This window comes from Nannobrachium achirus (genome assembly GCF_963921795.1).
Source record: "Nannobrachium achirus genome assembly, chromosome: 13".
Taxonomy (NCBI): Eukaryota; Metazoa; Chordata; class Actinopteri; order Myctophiformes; family Myctophidae; genus Nannobrachium; species Nannobrachium achirus.
In genome coordinates, this window is record NC_137833.1 from 27,766,296 (window position 1) to 27,785,246 (window position 18,951).

The 18,951-nt window shown below is 39.1% G+C and overlaps 3 protein-coding genes and 1 long non-coding RNA gene across 4 annotated transcripts in view; 1 reads left to right on the forward strand and 3 right to left on the reverse strand.

The window, feature by feature from the left end:
- Positions 1 to 355: 355 nt before the first annotated feature.
- On the reverse strand, positions 356 to 1,477 carry LOC308296861. Its single transcript, XR_013962643.1, has 3 exons — positions 1,198 to 1,477; positions 580 to 667; positions 356 to 470 (listed from the first exon to the last, which is right to left on the reverse strand). It is a non-coding gene; the product is annotated as an uncharacterized lncRNA (long non-coding RNA).
- A 631-nt stretch (positions 1,478 to 2,108) lies between these two features.
- Positions 2,109 to 10,452, reverse strand: LOC308296859 (interferon-induced, double-stranded RNA-activated protein kinase-like). Its single transcript, XM_080740209.1, has 19 exons — positions 10,253 to 10,452; positions 9,251 to 9,383; positions 8,984 to 9,153; positions 8,757 to 8,880; positions 8,386 to 8,459; positions 8,146 to 8,301; positions 7,875 to 8,007; positions 7,101 to 7,165; positions 6,934 to 7,018; positions 6,387 to 6,418; positions 6,264 to 6,306; positions 6,093 to 6,175; positions 5,852 to 5,971; positions 5,549 to 5,677; positions 5,219 to 5,420; positions 4,994 to 5,137; positions 4,754 to 4,855; positions 4,414 to 4,476; positions 2,109 to 3,691 (listed from the first exon to the last, which is right to left on the reverse strand). The coding sequence occupies exons 1-19, from the start codon at positions 10,357 to 10,359 to the stop codon at positions 3,554 to 3,556; spliced, it is 2,103 nt and encodes a 700-aa protein (XP_080596335.1). The 5' UTR covers positions 10,360 to 10,452; the 3' UTR covers positions 2,109 to 3,553.
- Positions 10,453 to 10,864: 412 nt separating this feature from the next.
- On the reverse strand, positions 10,865 to 13,912 carry gpatch11 (G patch domain containing 11). Its single transcript, XM_080740210.1, has 8 exons — positions 13,787 to 13,912; positions 12,917 to 13,143; positions 12,471 to 12,512; positions 12,253 to 12,373; positions 12,073 to 12,163; positions 11,834 to 11,956; positions 11,386 to 11,467; positions 10,865 to 11,087 (listed from the first exon to the last, which is right to left on the reverse strand). The coding sequence occupies exons 1-8, from the start codon at positions 13,834 to 13,836 to the stop codon at positions 11,029 to 11,031; spliced, it is 795 nt and encodes a 264-aa protein (XP_080596336.1). The 5' UTR covers positions 13,837 to 13,912; the 3' UTR covers positions 10,865 to 11,028.
- Positions 13,913 to 14,394: 482 nt separating this feature from the next.
- Positions 14,395 to 18,951, forward strand: part of heatr5b (HEAT repeat containing 5B) — a 35,239-nt gene continuing 30,682 nt past the window's right edge. Inside the window, exons 1-5 of the mRNA XM_080740206.1 lie at positions 14,395 to 14,418; positions 15,952 to 16,154; positions 17,375 to 17,586; positions 18,448 to 18,556; positions 18,694 to 18,843. Coding sequence (XP_080596332.1) covers positions 16,029 to 16,154; positions 17,375 to 17,586; positions 18,448 to 18,556; positions 18,694 to 18,843 — 597 coding nt within the window. The 5' untranslated portion in view covers positions 14,395 to 14,418; positions 15,952 to 16,028. The remainder of the gene's footprint in view (positions 14,419 to 15,951; positions 16,155 to 17,374; positions 17,587 to 18,447; positions 18,557 to 18,693; positions 18,844 to 18,951) is intronic.

The following is an 18,951-nucleotide window of genomic DNA, read 5'->3' on the forward strand; positions in this document are numbered from 1 at the left end:
GGCTTATTTTTCACTACTCACATAGGTACAAGCAGCGAAATGCAAGTGTGGTAAGGTCCGCAATACTGCGCTAAATGATAATAACAACAATACTAAAGATGCGTCAGTCAGTGGTCCAGACCCAGACCACTGACTGGCCTATAGTGGTCCAAAAAACACACCGAAACTCCAAAGCCTGATTGTGCGTTGCGGGTGCAAGCCCTGATCCCGACGCCCTTTGCTGCGTGCCACTCCTCAAAATTCCTGACTTCACTTCACTATCAATAAAGGCATAAAAACCCCTAAATAATGATATAAAAAAAGAAAAGAAAAAAAAAACACATAAGAATAGAGAGGGTGTGTTGCATAACTTGCCTGACAGGCCTTATTGAGACCTTCTTGTGTTGAGCATAGTCACTCAGCCGGCGTGTGAAGGTGGATTGAGTGACACCTGTTAGATGAACTGGTACAGGTGCAGTTATAACTGATATCTATAAAGAAAACAACATAGTAATAAGACATGTACAGTGAACTGGGACACATTTTGAACAGATAATTGGTCATTTGTAAACCTGGGGAACAACAAGGCCTTAATCTTACAGAGTCACCACCGGGATCTGTTTGCTCCATGCTGTTCAGGGGATGTTTCACTGCATTCTGTTTGACTTCATTCTTATCCTCTCCACCACTGTTGGGATAAATTATACCTTTTATCACAACTCATATAGAGCAACAGCATGGTGGCATGGGTGCAGGAGAGGGTTTATATAATATAATATAGTCATAGCCTATAGTCTATTATTGAGAAAATGCTTCTTTTAGGTGGGTTGCCACTTGCCAGTTTCATCCAATCAAGAGAGAGAAATCATACAGCATACAGGATAATATATATTCGAAAATTATTAAACAAAGATAATTAGCAGACATGATTGGAACTGGAACTCTAAAACTGCTATTGTCAACTGCTGTTTGTCAGGCTATACTCTAGCAATGAGATTACTATCAGAATGAGAATGTACAGGCTAGCCTGTAGGCTACATTAACAATATTATTAGATCTCCTTTCATTTAAAAGTGGTATTCTCTTCTGACAATGCATGGCTATGACATTTTAAAGACAATCACAAACAAAACCGCCCAATGCGCCCATGGTGTGGACGTGTGGTGGTATTCAGCCCACGTGAGTGACAGTAAGATTTGCTATGTTCATTCAACTTACATTTTAATACGATCAAGGCCAGAGGGAAGATCGTCGTATCTGAGATGTCGTAATCCTGTTTCCTGTACATTTTCGTTCGGTTTTGCATTGTCATTCATTGTTGAATCACTTGAAACACTCAACAATGAAAAAACAGCATTCAAATGGAGCTAGACACTGTTATTCCTTTTTATTCGGAGCTTCTGTGTCTTCATTCTTCTTCAGTGAAGTACTGGCAGGCAGACGGGTCACTCACTGTTAATAGTGCTTACTTTCACTGTCACTACCAAGAACAAGATAAGTTTCGATTTCTTTTCCCTGGGAGAACTAACCGATCATGTCATCATTGGATCATGCTGTGCACATAATAACCCATAGGGGGCGCAAATTATAGTACTGCCCCTGCAACTGACTTTCTCAAGGTCCCAGTTGTTATGCATTTAGACCCCCATAACTCGTGTACAAATGGAACCAAAATTACCCTGTCAATTTCTTCCATTTGTACACTCTCAGAGTTCCAGGCAAGGGTCTATTTGGCTCCTATCAATAATGTAGTGTAGGGACTAACTGTACTAACTCTGTAACTCTATGGTACCCCCCCCCCCCAATTTGAGAACTACTCTGCTTTCCAACAAAAAAGCAGAATACATTTCCACATTAGCCTATAAGGACATCCTCACCTCAACATAATATGTACAGTAGCCAGCCTAGACATGATTTTTTATTTTATTTATCATAAACAGCATCTCTAGGCTACTGTAGCTGACCATGCAAATCAGTACTTGAGCACTAATAACTATATTCAGGAACAGACTGACGAGAGAACCTTTACATCATGGTAAATCATTATTTATTTTCAAATTACAATTATTTTCAGTGCAAAGCAAAGGCTGAACATCATTTACTCTAAATACAGTTTAACCAATGCAGTATTTCATTATCTGTTTAGGCAATACAATAACTATACAGCTGACACTCTGATCAGATCAAGAATGCTGAGATGTTATGGTCCAAAAAAAAAAAAGAAATTGCAAAGAAATGTTTTATTCGTGCTATAGTTCTATAGTATGATTGGAATATGATGATGTACAACATAGTGCCATATTCATTTTAAAATAGTCATTCTCCAATATTACTGGAGACGAGCTGCTTTGAAAAACTGATATACTAATGAAAATATATCACAATGGCTTCCAAATAGCAATAAAATCTGCAATATCATGTAATATTTGAAGGCACCTAGGTATTTTTTACTCCCAGTATATCACAGCTGTCCTGAAAAAGAGCTGTTACAAAAATGTCCATAACATTTATTTTATACATTGTTATTGTTTTAAATTTGCTTTGAACTTAGTAGTGATGTAAACTGCCAACAGGATAGTGAAGGCTTTCACATTTCTCCTAATTGATTATCAAACATATAATTTTCGGAATGTCTGAGTGAGTGTCTGTCTGTCTGTCTGTCTGTCTGAAACAGCGTTTCTCCTCAGTGGCTGGAGCAATTGATCTGAAATCGCATCACCATTAGCATATGAACACACCTGACATAACTGTGAAGCCCGTTTGTCACTTTCACAAATCATATGCTGTATATTAGCATTTTTATGGTGTACTATCTATTCTGCATCTAGCATGAGGCATATCTATTCTGCATCTAGCATGAGGCAACATGTTTAACCAGCTGTGTGTGTGTGTGTGTGTGTGTGCAGGCGGGTGGGCGGGCGGGCGGGGGGGACACAGTATCTCTGTAGCCATTAAATGAAACGGGTATCTTATATTTACAATTGGCTTAAAGCCGCATCCCACTTCCAAGCCCAGGCACGCCCACTCTGCATCCACTCCAACTCTACTTCAACTCAACGGTAGGGAGAAGGACGTAGGGAATAATACCGCCCACCTCTATGCCGTCCGCTCATTCGCTAAGCACGAGAGAGAGGAGGCAACAGGGGAGGGGGGGCGGGCAAGAGAGAGAGAGAGAGAGTGAAATTTGACACCACTGTGTTTGCATGTGCGTGCTGCTGCTGCTGCCTCCACAGTGAGTGCAGAGAAATAGCAGAGGCATAACAGTCACTTCTCTCCAGTGCGTCCGGCGGTCAAATATGTCCGACCGGAATCGTGCGCTGCGGCACAATAGTTCCGCCACAATTTTTTTTTTTTTTTTTTTAACTAGATGGGAGCGGCCCAAAGGGCCGCGACCCTCTAGTTTCTTACATTGATGCTCCTACATCATGCAAGCACCAGTTAAAGTTACTTTCCATCCCTCATATACTGTGTGCACAGTGCACATCCCATAACCTGCACACTGCACATCATTTCGGAGCTCATATCTTTAAACGGGTAAGGGCTAGTTATTATTATTACTATTCTGCATCCATACTCAGACAGTCTTATTGTCTTGGTGCACAGAGAGCTCGTTAGCCAGTGTCAGAGTACATTTTTCCAACTCTTTCTTCACGTCACTTGCTTCTGGTCGGTCTTCTGGCTTCTCACACAGCATTGACTTGATTAATCGTTTCTGAAACACATCAACAGCAACAAAAAAGTGTTTAAAGGGATATTTCAAAAAAACGTTGTCATTTTATCGTCTAATCAGGCTTTTATGAACACCATGAACAGTTTTTAATTTGCTTGATTCAATATTTAGATATTTGATGTAAATGTTATCAGCCCCTCTAGGCCCAGGTCCTCTCCCAATACACACCAATTGTAACTTCAAACTCCATTTTAACCATGATAGATTCATTAAACACCCATATTCTTTTCTGGTGACTCATACTATCCTCCTAATACGTGAGCAGGCTGTTTTTTCAATAACTTTTTAAATTTATTTTTAATAAAATGTTATTGTATTACATTCTTTTCATTATCCCAAAGAATTATTCAAATTAAATTAAAAAGGTTATTGAAAAACACAGCCTGCTCACGTATTAGGATGGTATTATGAGTCACCAGAAAAAATAATAGGTGTTTTTAATGAATCTATCATGGTTAAAATGGAGTTTCGAGTTACAATGGGTGTGTATGTGGAGAGGCCCTGAGCCTGTAGGGCCTGATAACATTTACATCAAATATCTAAATATTGAATCAAGCTAATTAAAAACTGTTCAGGGTGTTCATAAAAGCGAGCCTGATTAGACGATAAAATGACCAAAGGTTTTTTTGAAAGTGGAATATCCCTATAATAAGTATAAATCTAAATTATTGCATAGTTTTATATTTCAAATGTACAGTACATACCTCACCAGGAAACTTCTTAGAAAAATCATCTGGAAACTCCTGATTTTTGATCTGCCCCAACATCTATAATTAGTATGGTATACAGTCAGACATGTACAATCAATGTAACAATTATTCATGGTTATTACACTAATACTTACTCATGAATGAGCATGAATAGAAACTGAGATAAAATAAATACAATAAAATCACCTTGTTATACTTGGCACGCACGCACGCACGCGCGCGCGCGCACACACACACACACACACACACGTGTAGTATATCATGCTAACAATGCCCTAAGTAATGATCTGGTAAAATTAATAACAATTTTCCATATTATCATAAAAAGACTCACCGCTGCCCTCTCTGAACCAGAATAGACCCTCCAGAGGAGTTCAAAATATATCAGCCCCAAAGCGAATATATCGACTTTTCTGTCGTAAGTGCTCTCGATTCTCTATCATAGAAGAACATATGATAATGAAAGCAACATAAGAGATATACATGGCATAGACTAAACAATACATTTAAACATTAAATGGTAGATAATGTAGAACCAAGTGCTTTGCAAAAAATGTATTAGTATGTATCTTACTTGTTCAGGCGCCATGTAAGACCTTGTTCCTGTGCTTTTTGTCCTCTCCAGCAGGTTCTCGTCACTCTCATTATCCTCAGCTGTGACCAGCCCAAAATCACCAATCTTCACCTCTCCATCACGTCCAAACATTATGTTGGCAGGCTAATTGAACACAGTAAACACCAATAAATATCAAATAAAACCACTGATATGGGGAAAAATACAGATGTTCTGAGTTGTCACCTTCAGATCCCTGTGGATGAGTTTCTTAGAGTGGATGTATTCTACCCCGCTAACTGTTTGTAGTTTAATAGGGAGACTTTCTTCCTGTCTCCTGGGGTCTCGTCGAGCCACGTTCCTCTCATCTATCCACACCTTAAGTGTTTTCTTATCACATAACTCCATCTGAATGTACAGGAACCGGGTCTGTGAATCGGTGCTAGACCTACGGTAGTGACGTAAAAAAGACAGATATACTGTGGTGATATTGTGTGCCTTCAAAATTGGAGATAAATGTATACAATTGATCAAAGGGGATTTTCATTCTTATATAACGAAATGAAAGAGGCTTACTGTGAAGAGCTGTAACTGTCAGAAGCAGAGTCATACACGTAGCCTGAGTTTTCAGTCCAAGCCGTGTGGTATCTCACTATGTTAGGGTGCTGAAGATGTGCCAATGCACCCACCTCTCTTCTAGATTTTCTGATTGCAAACAATTCAATTATACAATTCATTTGAAACTTTCAATTAAACCGTATCAGTAACTGACACATAAGCTTACTTAACGTGTTATTAACTTGAAAATCAGTTCTTGCCGGCAAAAAAACACCATCATACTACCCAGTATAAAATGTAGGCTGTACACAAAACACTTACTCTTTATAGCGCACAATCTTTACAGCGTAAAACCTCTCCTCAAGCTTTTGTCTCGCCTTATAAACACGGCCAAAGCCTCCTTTTCCAAGATGTTCAATTAAATCAAACTCGGATAAGAACCTATGAGATAAACACAAATAGTAGAACATGGTACAAATATAGATTATAAAACTGTATAAATGGTTAACATTCAAATACACATAGTGTACAATATTACAAATCATGGTTTAATTTGCTATACCTTGAGACTGATGATGATTGGTTAGAAGTACGTCCAGGACTATTTTCTGTATTCTTTACATTTAAATTGACAATCACACCATCCTAAAGATAAAATAAGAAGAATAATGCATATCATGTAAATGTTTGACCTTTGAATAATAGCCTTGAATATTTATTTCAGTGGGCTTACCTCTTTGGTCTTGTTAGGTATCCCTTGGAAATTTGCTGCAAGTCTAGAGAAACAAGTGGGGGGAAACATCAGATATATATCAAAAAGGTATCATAGGCTACAGGTGTTCAGAAACCAGCTTACCTTCTTTTAGGTTTACAGTCATGAATTTCTGGCTGAAAAGTGGGAAAGGAAATGTCAAGTTTAAGCCAACTGCCAAACCCAATAGATGACAATAGAGAACAAAGTTTAATACATGTAGCATTCTATTACAAATATACTCTAGCACTGTTAAAGGGATAGTTCACCCCCAAAATGACTTTTTTTCTATGTTCTTATTTATGGTGAATAAATCCCCATGGAGAATTCATGGATTTTTGTCACATTCCTTAGACAATAATTTGAGGAGACTCTTTATGTGTCCATAGGGAACAAAGCAGACTCTTTGTGTCTCCATAGGGAACCATTACTGGTAATTGAATTATTGGCTTAGGAATGTGACAAAAACAAAAAACTATCCTTGAACTATCCCTTTAAATTAGCAGTGATATACTGCAGCTAGTAACAGGCGATAGTCTCTGGTTAACATTCAGTTGAATGTTTGGAGGTACTTGGAAAGCAGCGAGCGCAACAGAACATAGACTTGTTAGAATGTTTATCATTTACACAATCCAAGTGCAAACAAACTAACCTTGGGAGGATCAGAAGAATCTGTGAATATTACTGAGTCACTTCCGGTTGTTGCAGTGCTTTGTGATGTCGCATCATGGGACTCCCTTGAAGAATACAGAGACATTAATAGGCAGATTCTCACCACCACCAGATACCATCTGTGCTAAGTCCTGTTCAATTTCTTACAATGAGTTTGAGGCTACAGAAACATTGGATGGCAAATCTTCAGACATTTGTGACTTGAAGGACACCTGAAAGACACAAATAAGTACATGGTTGTCAACATTTTATGACAACAATGGGGGCTGACCAATGGTCGGCAACCAGCAAGAGTTCCTTGACTGAACTTGCTCTGTACATTTCATACTGATGAGGTGAAATTATATTATGTTATATTGTTTGTAGTGAATACATCAGTTCTGAGAACTTGAAGGTAAAACACCATTTGCAGTCAAGGTCAGAATGTAGGGAGTGTACCATGAAGGTCACAGCTGGCAGCTAGTCAGTGCCCATTTGTTTTATGACCGTGTGGAGGAAGATAAGCTGTGTGAGGAGTTCTTGGCTTTTTAACAAGAATGTTATTGTTTTTGCTTAGCCAAGTATTGAACTGAGAATCAGGGGAGAGAGAATCAGTCTGTCTTGTCTGTCTCTTGGTGTAGGACGTATGTACATGTGTGTGACTGTTACAGCGCTGTAAATAAATGTTTTCTATTATCTTTTAACATCGTTTCTGAGTCAAGGTTTTGCTGATCTTTTGGGAGTTTCAATTCTGCTATGGAGTACATAAATTAAGTAGGATTTCTACGTCAATACGCGATGCTCATTGCAGCCAGCCTGAAGGTTAAGTCTTTTAAAAGTTCTAAAGAGTGATTAATGCACAGTAGTAATAAAGTACTGTAGAGGTTCTGTAAAAATGTAATACAAAGTTTGCAACCCAAATGAATAGACAAAGGGAAATACCTGACTGCTCCAGTCCGATAGTTCTTGAAGAGCAACATAGGCCAGCTGAGCTGCGTTTTGCTTGGCTTCCTTGGCACTGTTACCCTCAGCCACTGGGTACTCTTTACCATCAATGACCAACATGTAGAAGAATCTGTGTGTGTGTGTGTGGGGGGGGGGGGGGGGGGGGGGTGCAGGGAGGAAAAGATTGGGATTCAGAGGCTTTACATTGCAATATTCTCCTAATCCGTCCACGGTTAAGAGAATGTAATATGGTTTCCATCATACATACTGAGGGCAATGAGGTGGACCACATCTTTTCACAAATCTGTAGTCAGAATAGCGGTTGGTTTTCTGACAGTAGTAGTTGACAATTCCAATGTAATTTGTCTCTCTGAAGCTGTGTTCTTTCAACGCAGGGCTCAAATTCAAGTCCTCGGTTTTCTCGCTGTGATAATAGAGACAAACAATGAACCAACTGAATCTAAAAATAAATCTAATTTAGATTCTAATCTAATAAAATCTTACTTACCAGAGGCTGGAACCGTCTTCATTTAGTTGGTCCTTTTGTTGGGCAGATGTGCGATTTCCATTCTCATCTATAGTCTTAAATGAAACAATATGTTTGTTTGACAACGTCAAAATATGGATAGTCCTAGACAAAGACTATCTTATCTATCTACAGTATATTCACAATATTTAACAAGGACTCCTTCTTGTTAACTAGTACAACTCCACTACAAGTCCATGTTTTACTTCAGTTAAAGTACTTACTTTAATTACTTTACAGGTGTTGTGTGCTTGTAGATTGGCTGTTTTCACTAGTTTAAATCATTTATAAACTATTGAGCTGTCTTTGGAGCTAGATACAGACGGCTTTCCATTTCCTCAGCCATCACTTACCTCTTTGGTTTTATTACCACATATCTCATTATATGCAAGCTTGGCGGCTTCTTCCTTTGCTTCCTTTTTTGATCTTCCATAGGCAACAGGGTATTCCTTGCCATCAACCACAAAATTGCAGCATCTAATATCACAAAATGGTTATTTACCCGTGTAATGGGGACTTGACAAATAGTAAACAATACACACTGTGAGTGAGTGGGCATTAGTATGCAGCAGCTACTTACTGTGAATGAATTGCATTATTTGGTCCCATTCTGGTTGATTCATCAGCCTTTATCGTGACCCTGTTGCGTTGACTGTATTCATTGAGCCAACATGTGAAGTTGGGTTGAGTGATACCCATTTGATTCACTGGTGCAGGTTGAGTTACTACTTCTGACACAGATATTCCCTTCTGTAAAGAAAATAACATGTACAGTAAACCAGCCCTAATTTTTTTGAACAGTGGATATGGACCAAAGAAAACTGACAAAGATTAATGAGAATCTGACCACAGAGTCAGCAGCATCTGTTTGCTCCATGCTGTTCAGGGCATGTTTTGCTGCATTCTGTTTGGCTTCCTTCTTATTCTTGCCCACACCGTCGGGATAGGTTTGGCCATTGATCACAACTCTTTGGGTGAATCTGTGGAGTATTTTGGCAAATTCAGTTTGTCAAGTTAACATGACTCAAAATAATAATAATGTCATCATACTTCAGCGGCAGCTTGGTGGAATGGTTGCAGGAGAGGTTTTATATATTCAAGCAAATTCTTATGAAGCAGTTGCTTCCCTGTCAGTGCACTGGGTACTTCAGGGAGGCTATATCAATGCACCAGCTGGTGATTGTCATTCCCACCAGGCACGATAACTATAAAGATAACTATCTTTCACCATTGTATTTTTTTATAGTCAGTGCACTGCCATCCACTTGAATATAGAACAAGACTTTTTAAAACTATACTTATTATAGTTATAGTGCTCAGTGTGGGTATCCCTTTAGTAATAGGCCTACATATGTTAGGCAGCGTATGGTTCGGGCATATTGGGTTTATGGCATTGGTACTCAAAGTGGGGACCCCCAGGCGTCCTTGAGGGAGTTCCTCCCAACTCTATGGTTCCTCCCCAGCTAAATGATAGCTAGGAACCAAATGGACCCTTATTGGGTATGTAACTCAATACACTTAGAAATGGCATGTCTTTTCAAATGGGGGTCCGCGGGCTAATAAGTGTCCATTTGGGGGTCCTTCCTCACATGAAAAGGCAGACATGATCACCATGACACACCATCACCTCACCCTCCACGATAGCTCAGAGGGATTTCAGTATTGCTCAAAGTCCAACCCTGTCCATGGATTGGAATATAGCTGGTCTAACTCCTTCAACAGCACACTGTCACTGTCTGCCACACAATACACTCCACTCCACGCTTGAAATAAACCGGGTTAACTATAGCCTATGTTATAATACGTCACGTCATCATGTGTACACGTGTGTTTGAATGTATAAACTTACGTTTTAATGTGATCAGGACCAACAGAGCCCACCTCCTCGTATCCGAGTTGCAAGCCTTTTTTCTGCGCATATTCATTTAGTCTTGCAACGTAATTCATTAATTCCATAGCGATAACACAGAATTATAAAGCTATAAAACTGTTTTAGTCTTTTCGCTTTCTATTCCTGGCTTCTGGTGTCAGCCAGTGCTGCTTCCAGGCTGCTTTCCATTCAGTCTTCTTCATCAGTTTCGATTTCCTTGACAGAAACGTCACCATGCTATGCATGCAATCAACCAACCAACAGGGGGCGCATCACTATTTGTATAAATTAAAGGCACTGTCTTGCAGTGGTTCTCAAACTTTTAAATTTGAAGGTCTCCCCAATTTGACAGTGTACAAATGGAACCAAATAGACCAGTTAATGCTACAATAAGTTAACTTATTGTGACAAAATACAGTAAAATAATGCAATGTTACAAAGAGAAAGGTTTTAAAGTTTTAATGAAAACATGTATGGGACATATTGTATACTCGACTCATAAAAATGACTTATAATCTTGAAATTATAAATACAATGAATACAAAATTCCACTTTTAATAGCACTCTGTAACTGGTTGAAAGAGATGCTATGTAGATACCATACACCTAAAAAAATAGAGTAGTCCTGCAGAAGTCCTTAGAGAAGGTAAATATCTTGAGTATAACAAGCACCTCAATCTTTTCTTGTCTATGAATATAATGTACCAAACAGTCAAATATGTCATTTTCACTGAAAGCAGGTCACATAAAGTAGTTTATTCATCATGATCAGCAGCTGTATCCCCAGGACAGTTAGAGCACAAATCCTCTTCATCTGTAAAAAGCAGACATTAGACATCAGTTAGGGGCAGTCCACTGAGGCATTTTTCTTTCCTGAGTCATTTTGAATTGTTTTCTATGTGAGAGGTGCGTATTGCTGTGTTGGAAACACCAGCAGCGTGTCTGGCGTTTTCAAATGGTCGTCCAGACTCCAGAGTTGAAATATTTTCAACTCTGGTTGTGTGGAGGAGAGCGCAATGTTTTTTCAGCTGGGAATAAACGCTTTGGTGGACACACCCTAAGACAATAATAATGAAAAAAATAAATCTGCAGAATTTGATTAGCTCTCTCACCATTATAAGTGGTCCCACACCATATGCAGTAAAAATGGACTCCTCTTAGATACGATGTCAATATTTGCAGCTTGTCCATGGACTGCAAAACAAAAGGAAGCATATAATAAATTAAAGCCAATTAATTGAGAATGAAACATTCTGTGCCGGTGGAAATATTCTGCATTATGCATAGATTTGACTCATGATGACTGAATACACATAAGGATTGATTTTTAAATGTATATTTGTACAACGTCCCTTTAGCACTGTATGCGACATCCTGCTGTTATTGGAAAGTACTGTTATATAATACTATGTAGGTACTAGGTTGTAAAATGTCTTTGTACCAATGACCGCAGTCACATTTCTGTACATCTGTTGTACCTAAATTAATTGCAATTCTGAGGTATATGGTAGTTCCATCATAGGCCTTAAAACAATAATCCACATTGAATTAAACACTCACAGTTAATTCCTCTATCTCATCCTGTTCCTCATCCTCCTCATCCTCCTTGTCTTCTTCATCTTTATCTTCTTCATTGTCGTCTGGTTTTGGCCAATACCAGTCCTCTCTGGGAATAGTGATGCTCTGAAATTAAATGAGAATTCAGTTATTGTTAACGGTACACAAAGGAAAAACTCACATACAGTATATGTGGACAAGATGATACTTTATGAAGTAATTTAGACATTGTTTGTTTCCACCTTCTGGCTGTCAAGCTGCTCACAGGCCCGCTGGCTCCTTCTGAGATCTCCGTCAATCATTCTCTCTTCTCTCTCAGTCCTTACCCTCACCCTAGGATGGAAAATGTACATGTTTATGCACTAATATAATACAAATGAGTACAACATATTGAGAGACACAGAACTGCACACGTCAGTCACCTAAAATCTTCCAAAGACTTTGTCTCATTCTGTTGTTTGGCCCGTACTTTCTGACGATAATGTTCAAGTTCCTCCTCTGCTTTTCTCTTCTTTAACCCTTCCATTCCAATGCCACCCCTGTCTGAGAGTAATACATAGACAGACAATTATAAAAACAAAAAAACATTTACTTGGATTTATTCAATGCTTAACAGTTTGAACTGAAAATGTTTGCTTACCAGTTTTGATATTAAGTGGAATTGGTTCAACTCTCCCCACACCTGAAAAGTGTATACACACCATTATAATATATCCAATTACTGAATGTAAAGTCTCCAGGTTTTCTTCAGAATACATTTGACACTAATTTACTATGACACATTATGAATTCACCACTAGTAACTAGGTGTTATCTGCAAATAACTCTAAGACTGTACAAATGGAACCAAATGGACCCCATTTGTACACTCTTAGAGTTACAGTACAGTGTCATGGTCATTCAGGGCTAGCTCTATACATGCGTTTCTGGTAATATTATTGTCCACTCATTGTGTATGTCTGTGGCAAAAAAGAAAAAAATAAATTGAAAAAATGGCGATGACCCTTGGTGCTGGCTGTTTCATAAAAAATGAATATAAAATACATTTAAAAGCTATTTATGGTTTTATAAACTGAGGAAACTTGCCCTGCTTTCCAAGGCCTTGTCCAGCTTTATAACCCATCTTCTGCAGGAGGGCGAAGCCCTTGTTCTCGCTGCTGATGGAGCTTTGCATTGCTGATTCTCGGCTCTCCCTCTCTTGCTCTTTGAACGTCTTCTGACGGTTCTTGATGTTCTTCTCTTCTCGCTGCACCTCTCTTTTCATGGCTTCTTTGACACGCGGTACCATCGTTACACCAGGCTTAACATCTTGTCTGATAAATAAATGAATAATAATGAATCAGTATTAAAGAGAAAACAATTATAAAATGAATACCCAAATAATATACATACTGTATGGCTATAACACCTAGGCAAATGTAGACATTGTGTTATAGAATTCTAGATCGTCATACTTCACGACAGAAGTTAGGTAGAAGAATCCCCCAATGGGCTGAGGTTTGACTGGACAGACTGTTAAGTACAAACAACGCACTAGAATAGTGGTTCTCAACCGGGGGTCCTCGGGGGCATCCAGGTGGTCTCCAGTTAAATGATGAAGACCAAATGGACCCTTATAGATCTTTTACTCTTGAGAGTGTGTACACATTTAAACCAAATGGACCCGTTTACAAGAAGTCTATACACAATAAAGAGAATGTGGAAGAATTGTTATTATGGTCAACGACGTTTGCCTGTCATCTCTCCTATGGCACCGCATCTAGCTTGGAATTCAAAATCTTATCCAACGCTAAACAAAATATTATTTTGGGTCTGAGAGCCTGAGTGTGATCAAATGGTGGTGCGTGGCTCAAATGCTGAATAAATAATGGACCCTGATATGAAAATGGTTGCAAACCACTTTAGAATAGAGCTTTCCATTAAAAACCCAAGTACCATGTAGCATCAGACACTTACATTTTCTTGAGAAACGCATCAGACATATAGTCCTCTTCGTCGTCAGACATTCCGTCCGTTAATGATATCAAAAATATTGCAGAAATATTAAAACGAGAGCTCGTTTATTGATAAACTGCCTTCCACTCTCTTTTGCTGTAAGTGATGTTTGGTTCGTTCAATAATAAAGTCCGACCGACTCCGACCTGTGGAATAATTGGTGCATATAGTTCCTGTGGGAACTGAATCGTGGACGTTTCAGTTTAAAATAAAAAATGAAAACTGATGGTCATAACGAAGTAAATTACTTCGTCAACAGATGTAATATACACATATATTTACATGTTAATATTTCTCAGATGCTTCTTTTATTTCTTCATGAAATTACAGATTTTGTTTTTAATTCTTAAAATGATTAGCTTTTGGGGGGAATGGTTTTTGTTGTTGAAAATGTTCAGAAATAATGATAATTAAAAATAAAATGTAGGAAACTAAAAATAAGTGACCCGTAAAATGGGTCCCACAAATGGGTCCCGACCCAGTGTTTGGGAAACACTGGTCCATGTACACCGTTTCCCGTCGGACATTTCTTGGGTGCGACACCCATATTGCCCAATGATACGTCGTCATTTCATGCTGGCCGACAGAGACAGGTAGGGCTGAACAAATTCTTTATTATTTCACGCTTTAAGAAGCTTTTACCCCAATATTTTCCAACATATACACATTTTAAAGACGTTTTGTTCATTACTTTCTATTTTATACCAGGCTGTCTGGCTCGAGGTGGCCTTATTTGGGCGTACAACCCATAGCTAGGTTGCTAAACATAAGTCGTCTTGTCCACAGCAGCAGGACCCATAAGTTATTTATTCTGTCAGGCACTCAACGAGCCGACATTTAACAACAAGCTTGCTGTTCCCCAAAATGTATGCATGTTTGCGTTAATGGTTTTGTTATAGCTGTTAATGGGTATTATGGCAGTTGAGCATAATGCTATATGCCTAAATATGAGTGGGCCCGACTGCATTACTTGTCTTTAGTTTCTCCTGTCCACCACCCACCAAACTAGTTCTGTGACTGCTCTGTACAATACAACACAGTGGTCCTCAAAGTGGATTCCAGGGACTCTCTAGGTTCCTTTTATGGAGGTCAAAATTGACCTTACAAGTCTGTAACTTTGACAGAATGAACGCGGCCATTTGGTTCCATTTGTACTGTCAGAGTTAAGGGAAGACCACTTGTAACATTTTGAGTACCACTGCAATACAATACAAGAGATCTGGGCACCTTTGTGATGTGGGGAACATGCAGGGGCGAACTGCTGGACCCTTTTGTGGAGTGGGCTTTGTCTTTACTCTTTAGCATTGCATTTTAATTAGTTTATAATTGTATATGTATAAAGGTGGCTCTGGCCATACTGCTGTGCTCTACACTGAATGAATGCACACGTGCATGTTGTTTTTAATCTTGAGAAATGGGTTTTAAGATTAAAACAGGGAATGAATGAGTAATTATTGGTTCTAAAATGTAAAACTGGGAATTGACCCTGCTCTCCCCCCAAAATAGTGTCTTGTTTTCCTCAAAACCATTTCTCTCAAGTGTCCAGTTCTTTGGTTCCCCTATGTTTGGGGTGTACAGTTCACAGACAACTTCAGATTCATTTAGTTCCATGTGTACACTCTCAGAGTTAGGTGAGCTCCGGTCCATTTGGTTCTATATTTGCAGTTGGCACATAATTAACACTTGAGATTACGTTTTTTTTTTTTTTGTCTTTTTCTGCCTTTATTGATTGATGTACAATAGACAGAAAATGGGGGGAGGGGGCGCCCGCTGGCCTGGTGGTCAAGGCGCATACCACATACTAGGCTATGATGCCTGCTGGCGTCGCCGGTTCGATTCCCGATCCGAACGACCTTTGCCGCATGTCATTCCCCATCTCTCTCCCCATTTCCTGTCAGTCTACTATCCTATCAAATAAAGGCATAAAAAGCCCAAAAACAAATTAAAAAAAAAAAAAAAATGGGGAGAGAGATGCAGGGGGGTGACGCGCAGCAAAGGTTGTCGCGAGCGGGACTCAAACCCGTGACACGCTGTCAGGCTGGATTAGCCAGCCCTCCGGGCCATTAGAACTACTGTTTTAAGGTTAGATCAAAGTGTGTTCTGATATGGCATGTCATACATTGCAGCGGTAGGTGAGGCCATACACCTGTCAGAGAAGATCCCCCTGTTCCCTTGAGCAGTCGGTTGTTGCTGGAGTGTTGCCATGGAGCTGGCTCACAGTCTCCTGCTCAACGAAGATGCCCTTGCTCAGATCACTGAGGCAAAGAGGCCCGTATTCATCTTCGAATGGCTCCGCTTCCTGGATAAGGTTCTGGTGGCAGCAAATAAGGTGAACATGCAGAATATTTTGAATTTTGTACAATTTCCAGAGCAACTTACAAAGTGCAAGACCAGAGAGTAAATGGCATGAACCCTAGTTAGCAAACGACAGGGTAAATAGTGAGATTCTGTGCAAAGAAAAACAATTCAAGTAAGTGCTTAAAAGTAATAAGGATACCAGGTAAAGCTCACACTTAGAATTTGAACATGCTATATACATTTTATTAGCGTTTTTGGACAAGTAAACAGTATATACTATATATCTATCTAATTAACATAAAATGTGAAAAGGTATGTATTCAATATTAAGTAAAAACAAAAAAAAGCTTTGCGGGTTGGTACAGATTATTTTAATTTAAGAAAGACTTGATTTGGAAAAAGCTTGATACCTGCAGTTATAGCTGCTTTAACGACTGCTGTCTGTTGTTTTCTCAGATATGTTCCAGTACAATTTTGTCTTTCTCGAATCTCGATACAAATTCCGAAACTTTAACTTGTGTATCTTAATCTTAACAGTATAAAACGGTATTGCAACAAAAAAGAAGAAGTTAACATTCAAAATAAACCAGAATTCTTATCATCATCATCACTTGATAAATTAGGTGGTATCGGATTGGTGCATATACTTGCATACTCTGCAATACCTATGCATTTTAGGCAGTAACGGAGGCATTTCTGATACTGGTATCGTCAGAACAACTCCACTTTTTATGCAGTCATAGCTGTTGTATTGCTGTTACTGTGAGCTTGTGTGCTGTTGTATGTTTTGTTGTCGAACAAAAACTTTTCCCTGTGAGACAATAATGTCTAAAAGTAAAGAGACAAATTAAAGGTAAGTAAAATGTGATATGGATGGAAAAATAAATCGATTCACTCAAATATCATGATTTTAATGCCACAAAAAGTTCAGAATCTTTTATTTATTTATTTTCATGCCAAAAAGACTGACTGACGTTATCTGGCTGCTGTTGAAGTGTATGATTCAAGTTGTTTATAATTGTTTTAAAATGTTCTAGTAAAAAAAAAAAAAGAAAATGCAAAAAAGTAACTTTTGTGTAATATCGAATTGCAACAATCGTTGAATCACAGATTCGCAATATAATTAACAATCTCAATATAAATCGAATCAGCACCCTAGGAATCAAGATCGTATCGAACTGGAATCGTTCCACCCCTAAAAGGGGATTTGTTCCTCATGGTTTATCACTTTGTTTTGTGTCTGTTTGGAAGGTGGACGTGAAGGAGAAACAGAAGAAGCTAGTGGAACAGTTGACAGGACTGATTAGCAGTGCTCCCGGACCTCCAACCAGAAAACTTCTGGCCAAAAACCTTGCAACTCTTTACAGCATCGGAGACACTTTCACTGTCTTCCAGACTCTGGACAAGTGCAATGACATCATCAAAAACAAGGATGACACACCGGCATATCTGCCAACAAAGCTGTGAGCGTTAATATTCTGTATTTAGTAAACTTTACTGCATATTCCTTTCGTTTTTATACACACACACACACACACACACACACACACACACACACACACACACACACACACCCCCCATAGTGTTAGTACTGTAGCTAAACCAAATGTTAATCTGTAGAATCATGATATTCTGTGTTTAAAAGGGGGGATTAAGTTTGCATCGATAGATTAAATGTGCTTTTTGCTGGCATTAAATGGCAGTAGCCATGGATGAAATCACATCTGTTGTGACCTACAGTGCTTAATATACACACTATAATGTGTAACCTCACAAAGCAAATATGGGACATGGTCGTTATTGCAGTTACTATCAAAACCTGTTAGTCAGTCTGTCCGCCACACGTCACGTCACACTTTTGCCCTACTCATATCTCCGCCACCGTTGCCCCTATCCATGCCAAACTTTGCACACACTCCTTGGCTGCCAAACCACAACCTCCTCATTTCTAACATGGCCCTCTTCTAGCGCCACCATGAGGCCGATTTTTGCAAAACACATTTTTGGACACTGCTCCCACAAATTTTGCCCTAAAATCACGCAAAGCGATGTATACATGTGACCTGATGGTCGCTTATCTCCTAGTAAAAAAAAGAAAAACACCTATTTACCTTTTTCTACACCTGTTTACCTATTTCTACACCTCTGTATCTGTATTTCTATTTTATATATCTTTATCAATTTATCTATGGCTTTCTTTCTAATTCTAACTAATCTCTCAAGACTTTCTGAAGGAACAAAACAGAGGGCGTTGTTTTTCCTTTTTCTTTGATGATGGGTTCCCAGATTGCCCTTTAACTTGACATAAATGATTCTTGTTTCAGTGCTGCAGTGGCATGTGTTGGGGCATTTTATGAGAAGATGGGCAGGATGCTCGGAAGCTCCTTCCCGGACACGATCAACAATCTCTTGAAGGCTTTAAAGAGTGCAGAGGTATGTCATTAAAGAAGCCAAACTGTGAGCTACCATAATATGGACACTGACAGTTCGGGAGGACACTAAATTAAGTTGCATTTTCCAAATTTAAATGGATGTATCACTCTGCTTTCCTGTTGCATTGTTTGGTCTAGTCCCAAGGCAGAGGGGAGATCCTTCTTAGTCTGCAGAAGGTGCTGAGTGGCCTGGGTGGGGCCGCAGCGTCATGTCACCGGGATATCTACAAGAATGCCCGCTCCCTGCTCACAGACAGGTCCATGGCGGTGCGCTGTGCCGTAGCAAAGGTCCGTGCCGTTTTCTGTTTACTCAGTGAAAAAGATTTTGGTGTGTACTTTGCAGTATTCACAGTGCTATTCATGATTTAACAAGTGTATTTCAAATAAAGGGTATGT

What these genes read in the sequence shown, in the direction of transcription:
- LOC308296859 (XM_080740209.1), bottom strand. Translation starts at nt 10,359, where the DNA reads ATGGAATTAATGAATTACGTTGCAAGACTAAATGAATATGCGCAGAAA. An exon ending in GGTCCTGATCACATTAAAAC is followed by an intron (nt 9,384 to 10,252) that starts GTAAGTTTATAC and finishes AATACTCCACAG; the next exon opens with ATTCACCCAAAGAGTTGTGA. An exon ending in GACAGTTACAGCTCTTCACA is followed by an intron (nt 5,421 to 5,548) that starts GTAAGCCTCTTT and finishes TCACTACCGTAG; the next exon opens with GTCTAGCACCGATTCACAGA.
- gpatch11 (XM_080740210.1), bottom strand. Translation starts at nt 13,836, where the DNA reads ATGTCTGACGACGAAGAGGACTATATGTCTGATGCGTTTCTCAAGAAA. An exon ending in ACAAGGCCTTGGAAAGCAGG is followed by an intron (nt 12,513 to 12,916) that starts GCAAGTTTCCTC and finishes TACACTTTTCAG; the next exon opens with GTGTGGGGAGAGTTGAACCA. An exon ending in GTGTGGGACCACTTATAATG is followed by an intron (nt 11,088 to 11,385) that starts GTGAGAGAGCTA and finishes TGCTTTTTACAG; the next exon opens with ATGAAGAGGATTTGTGCTCT.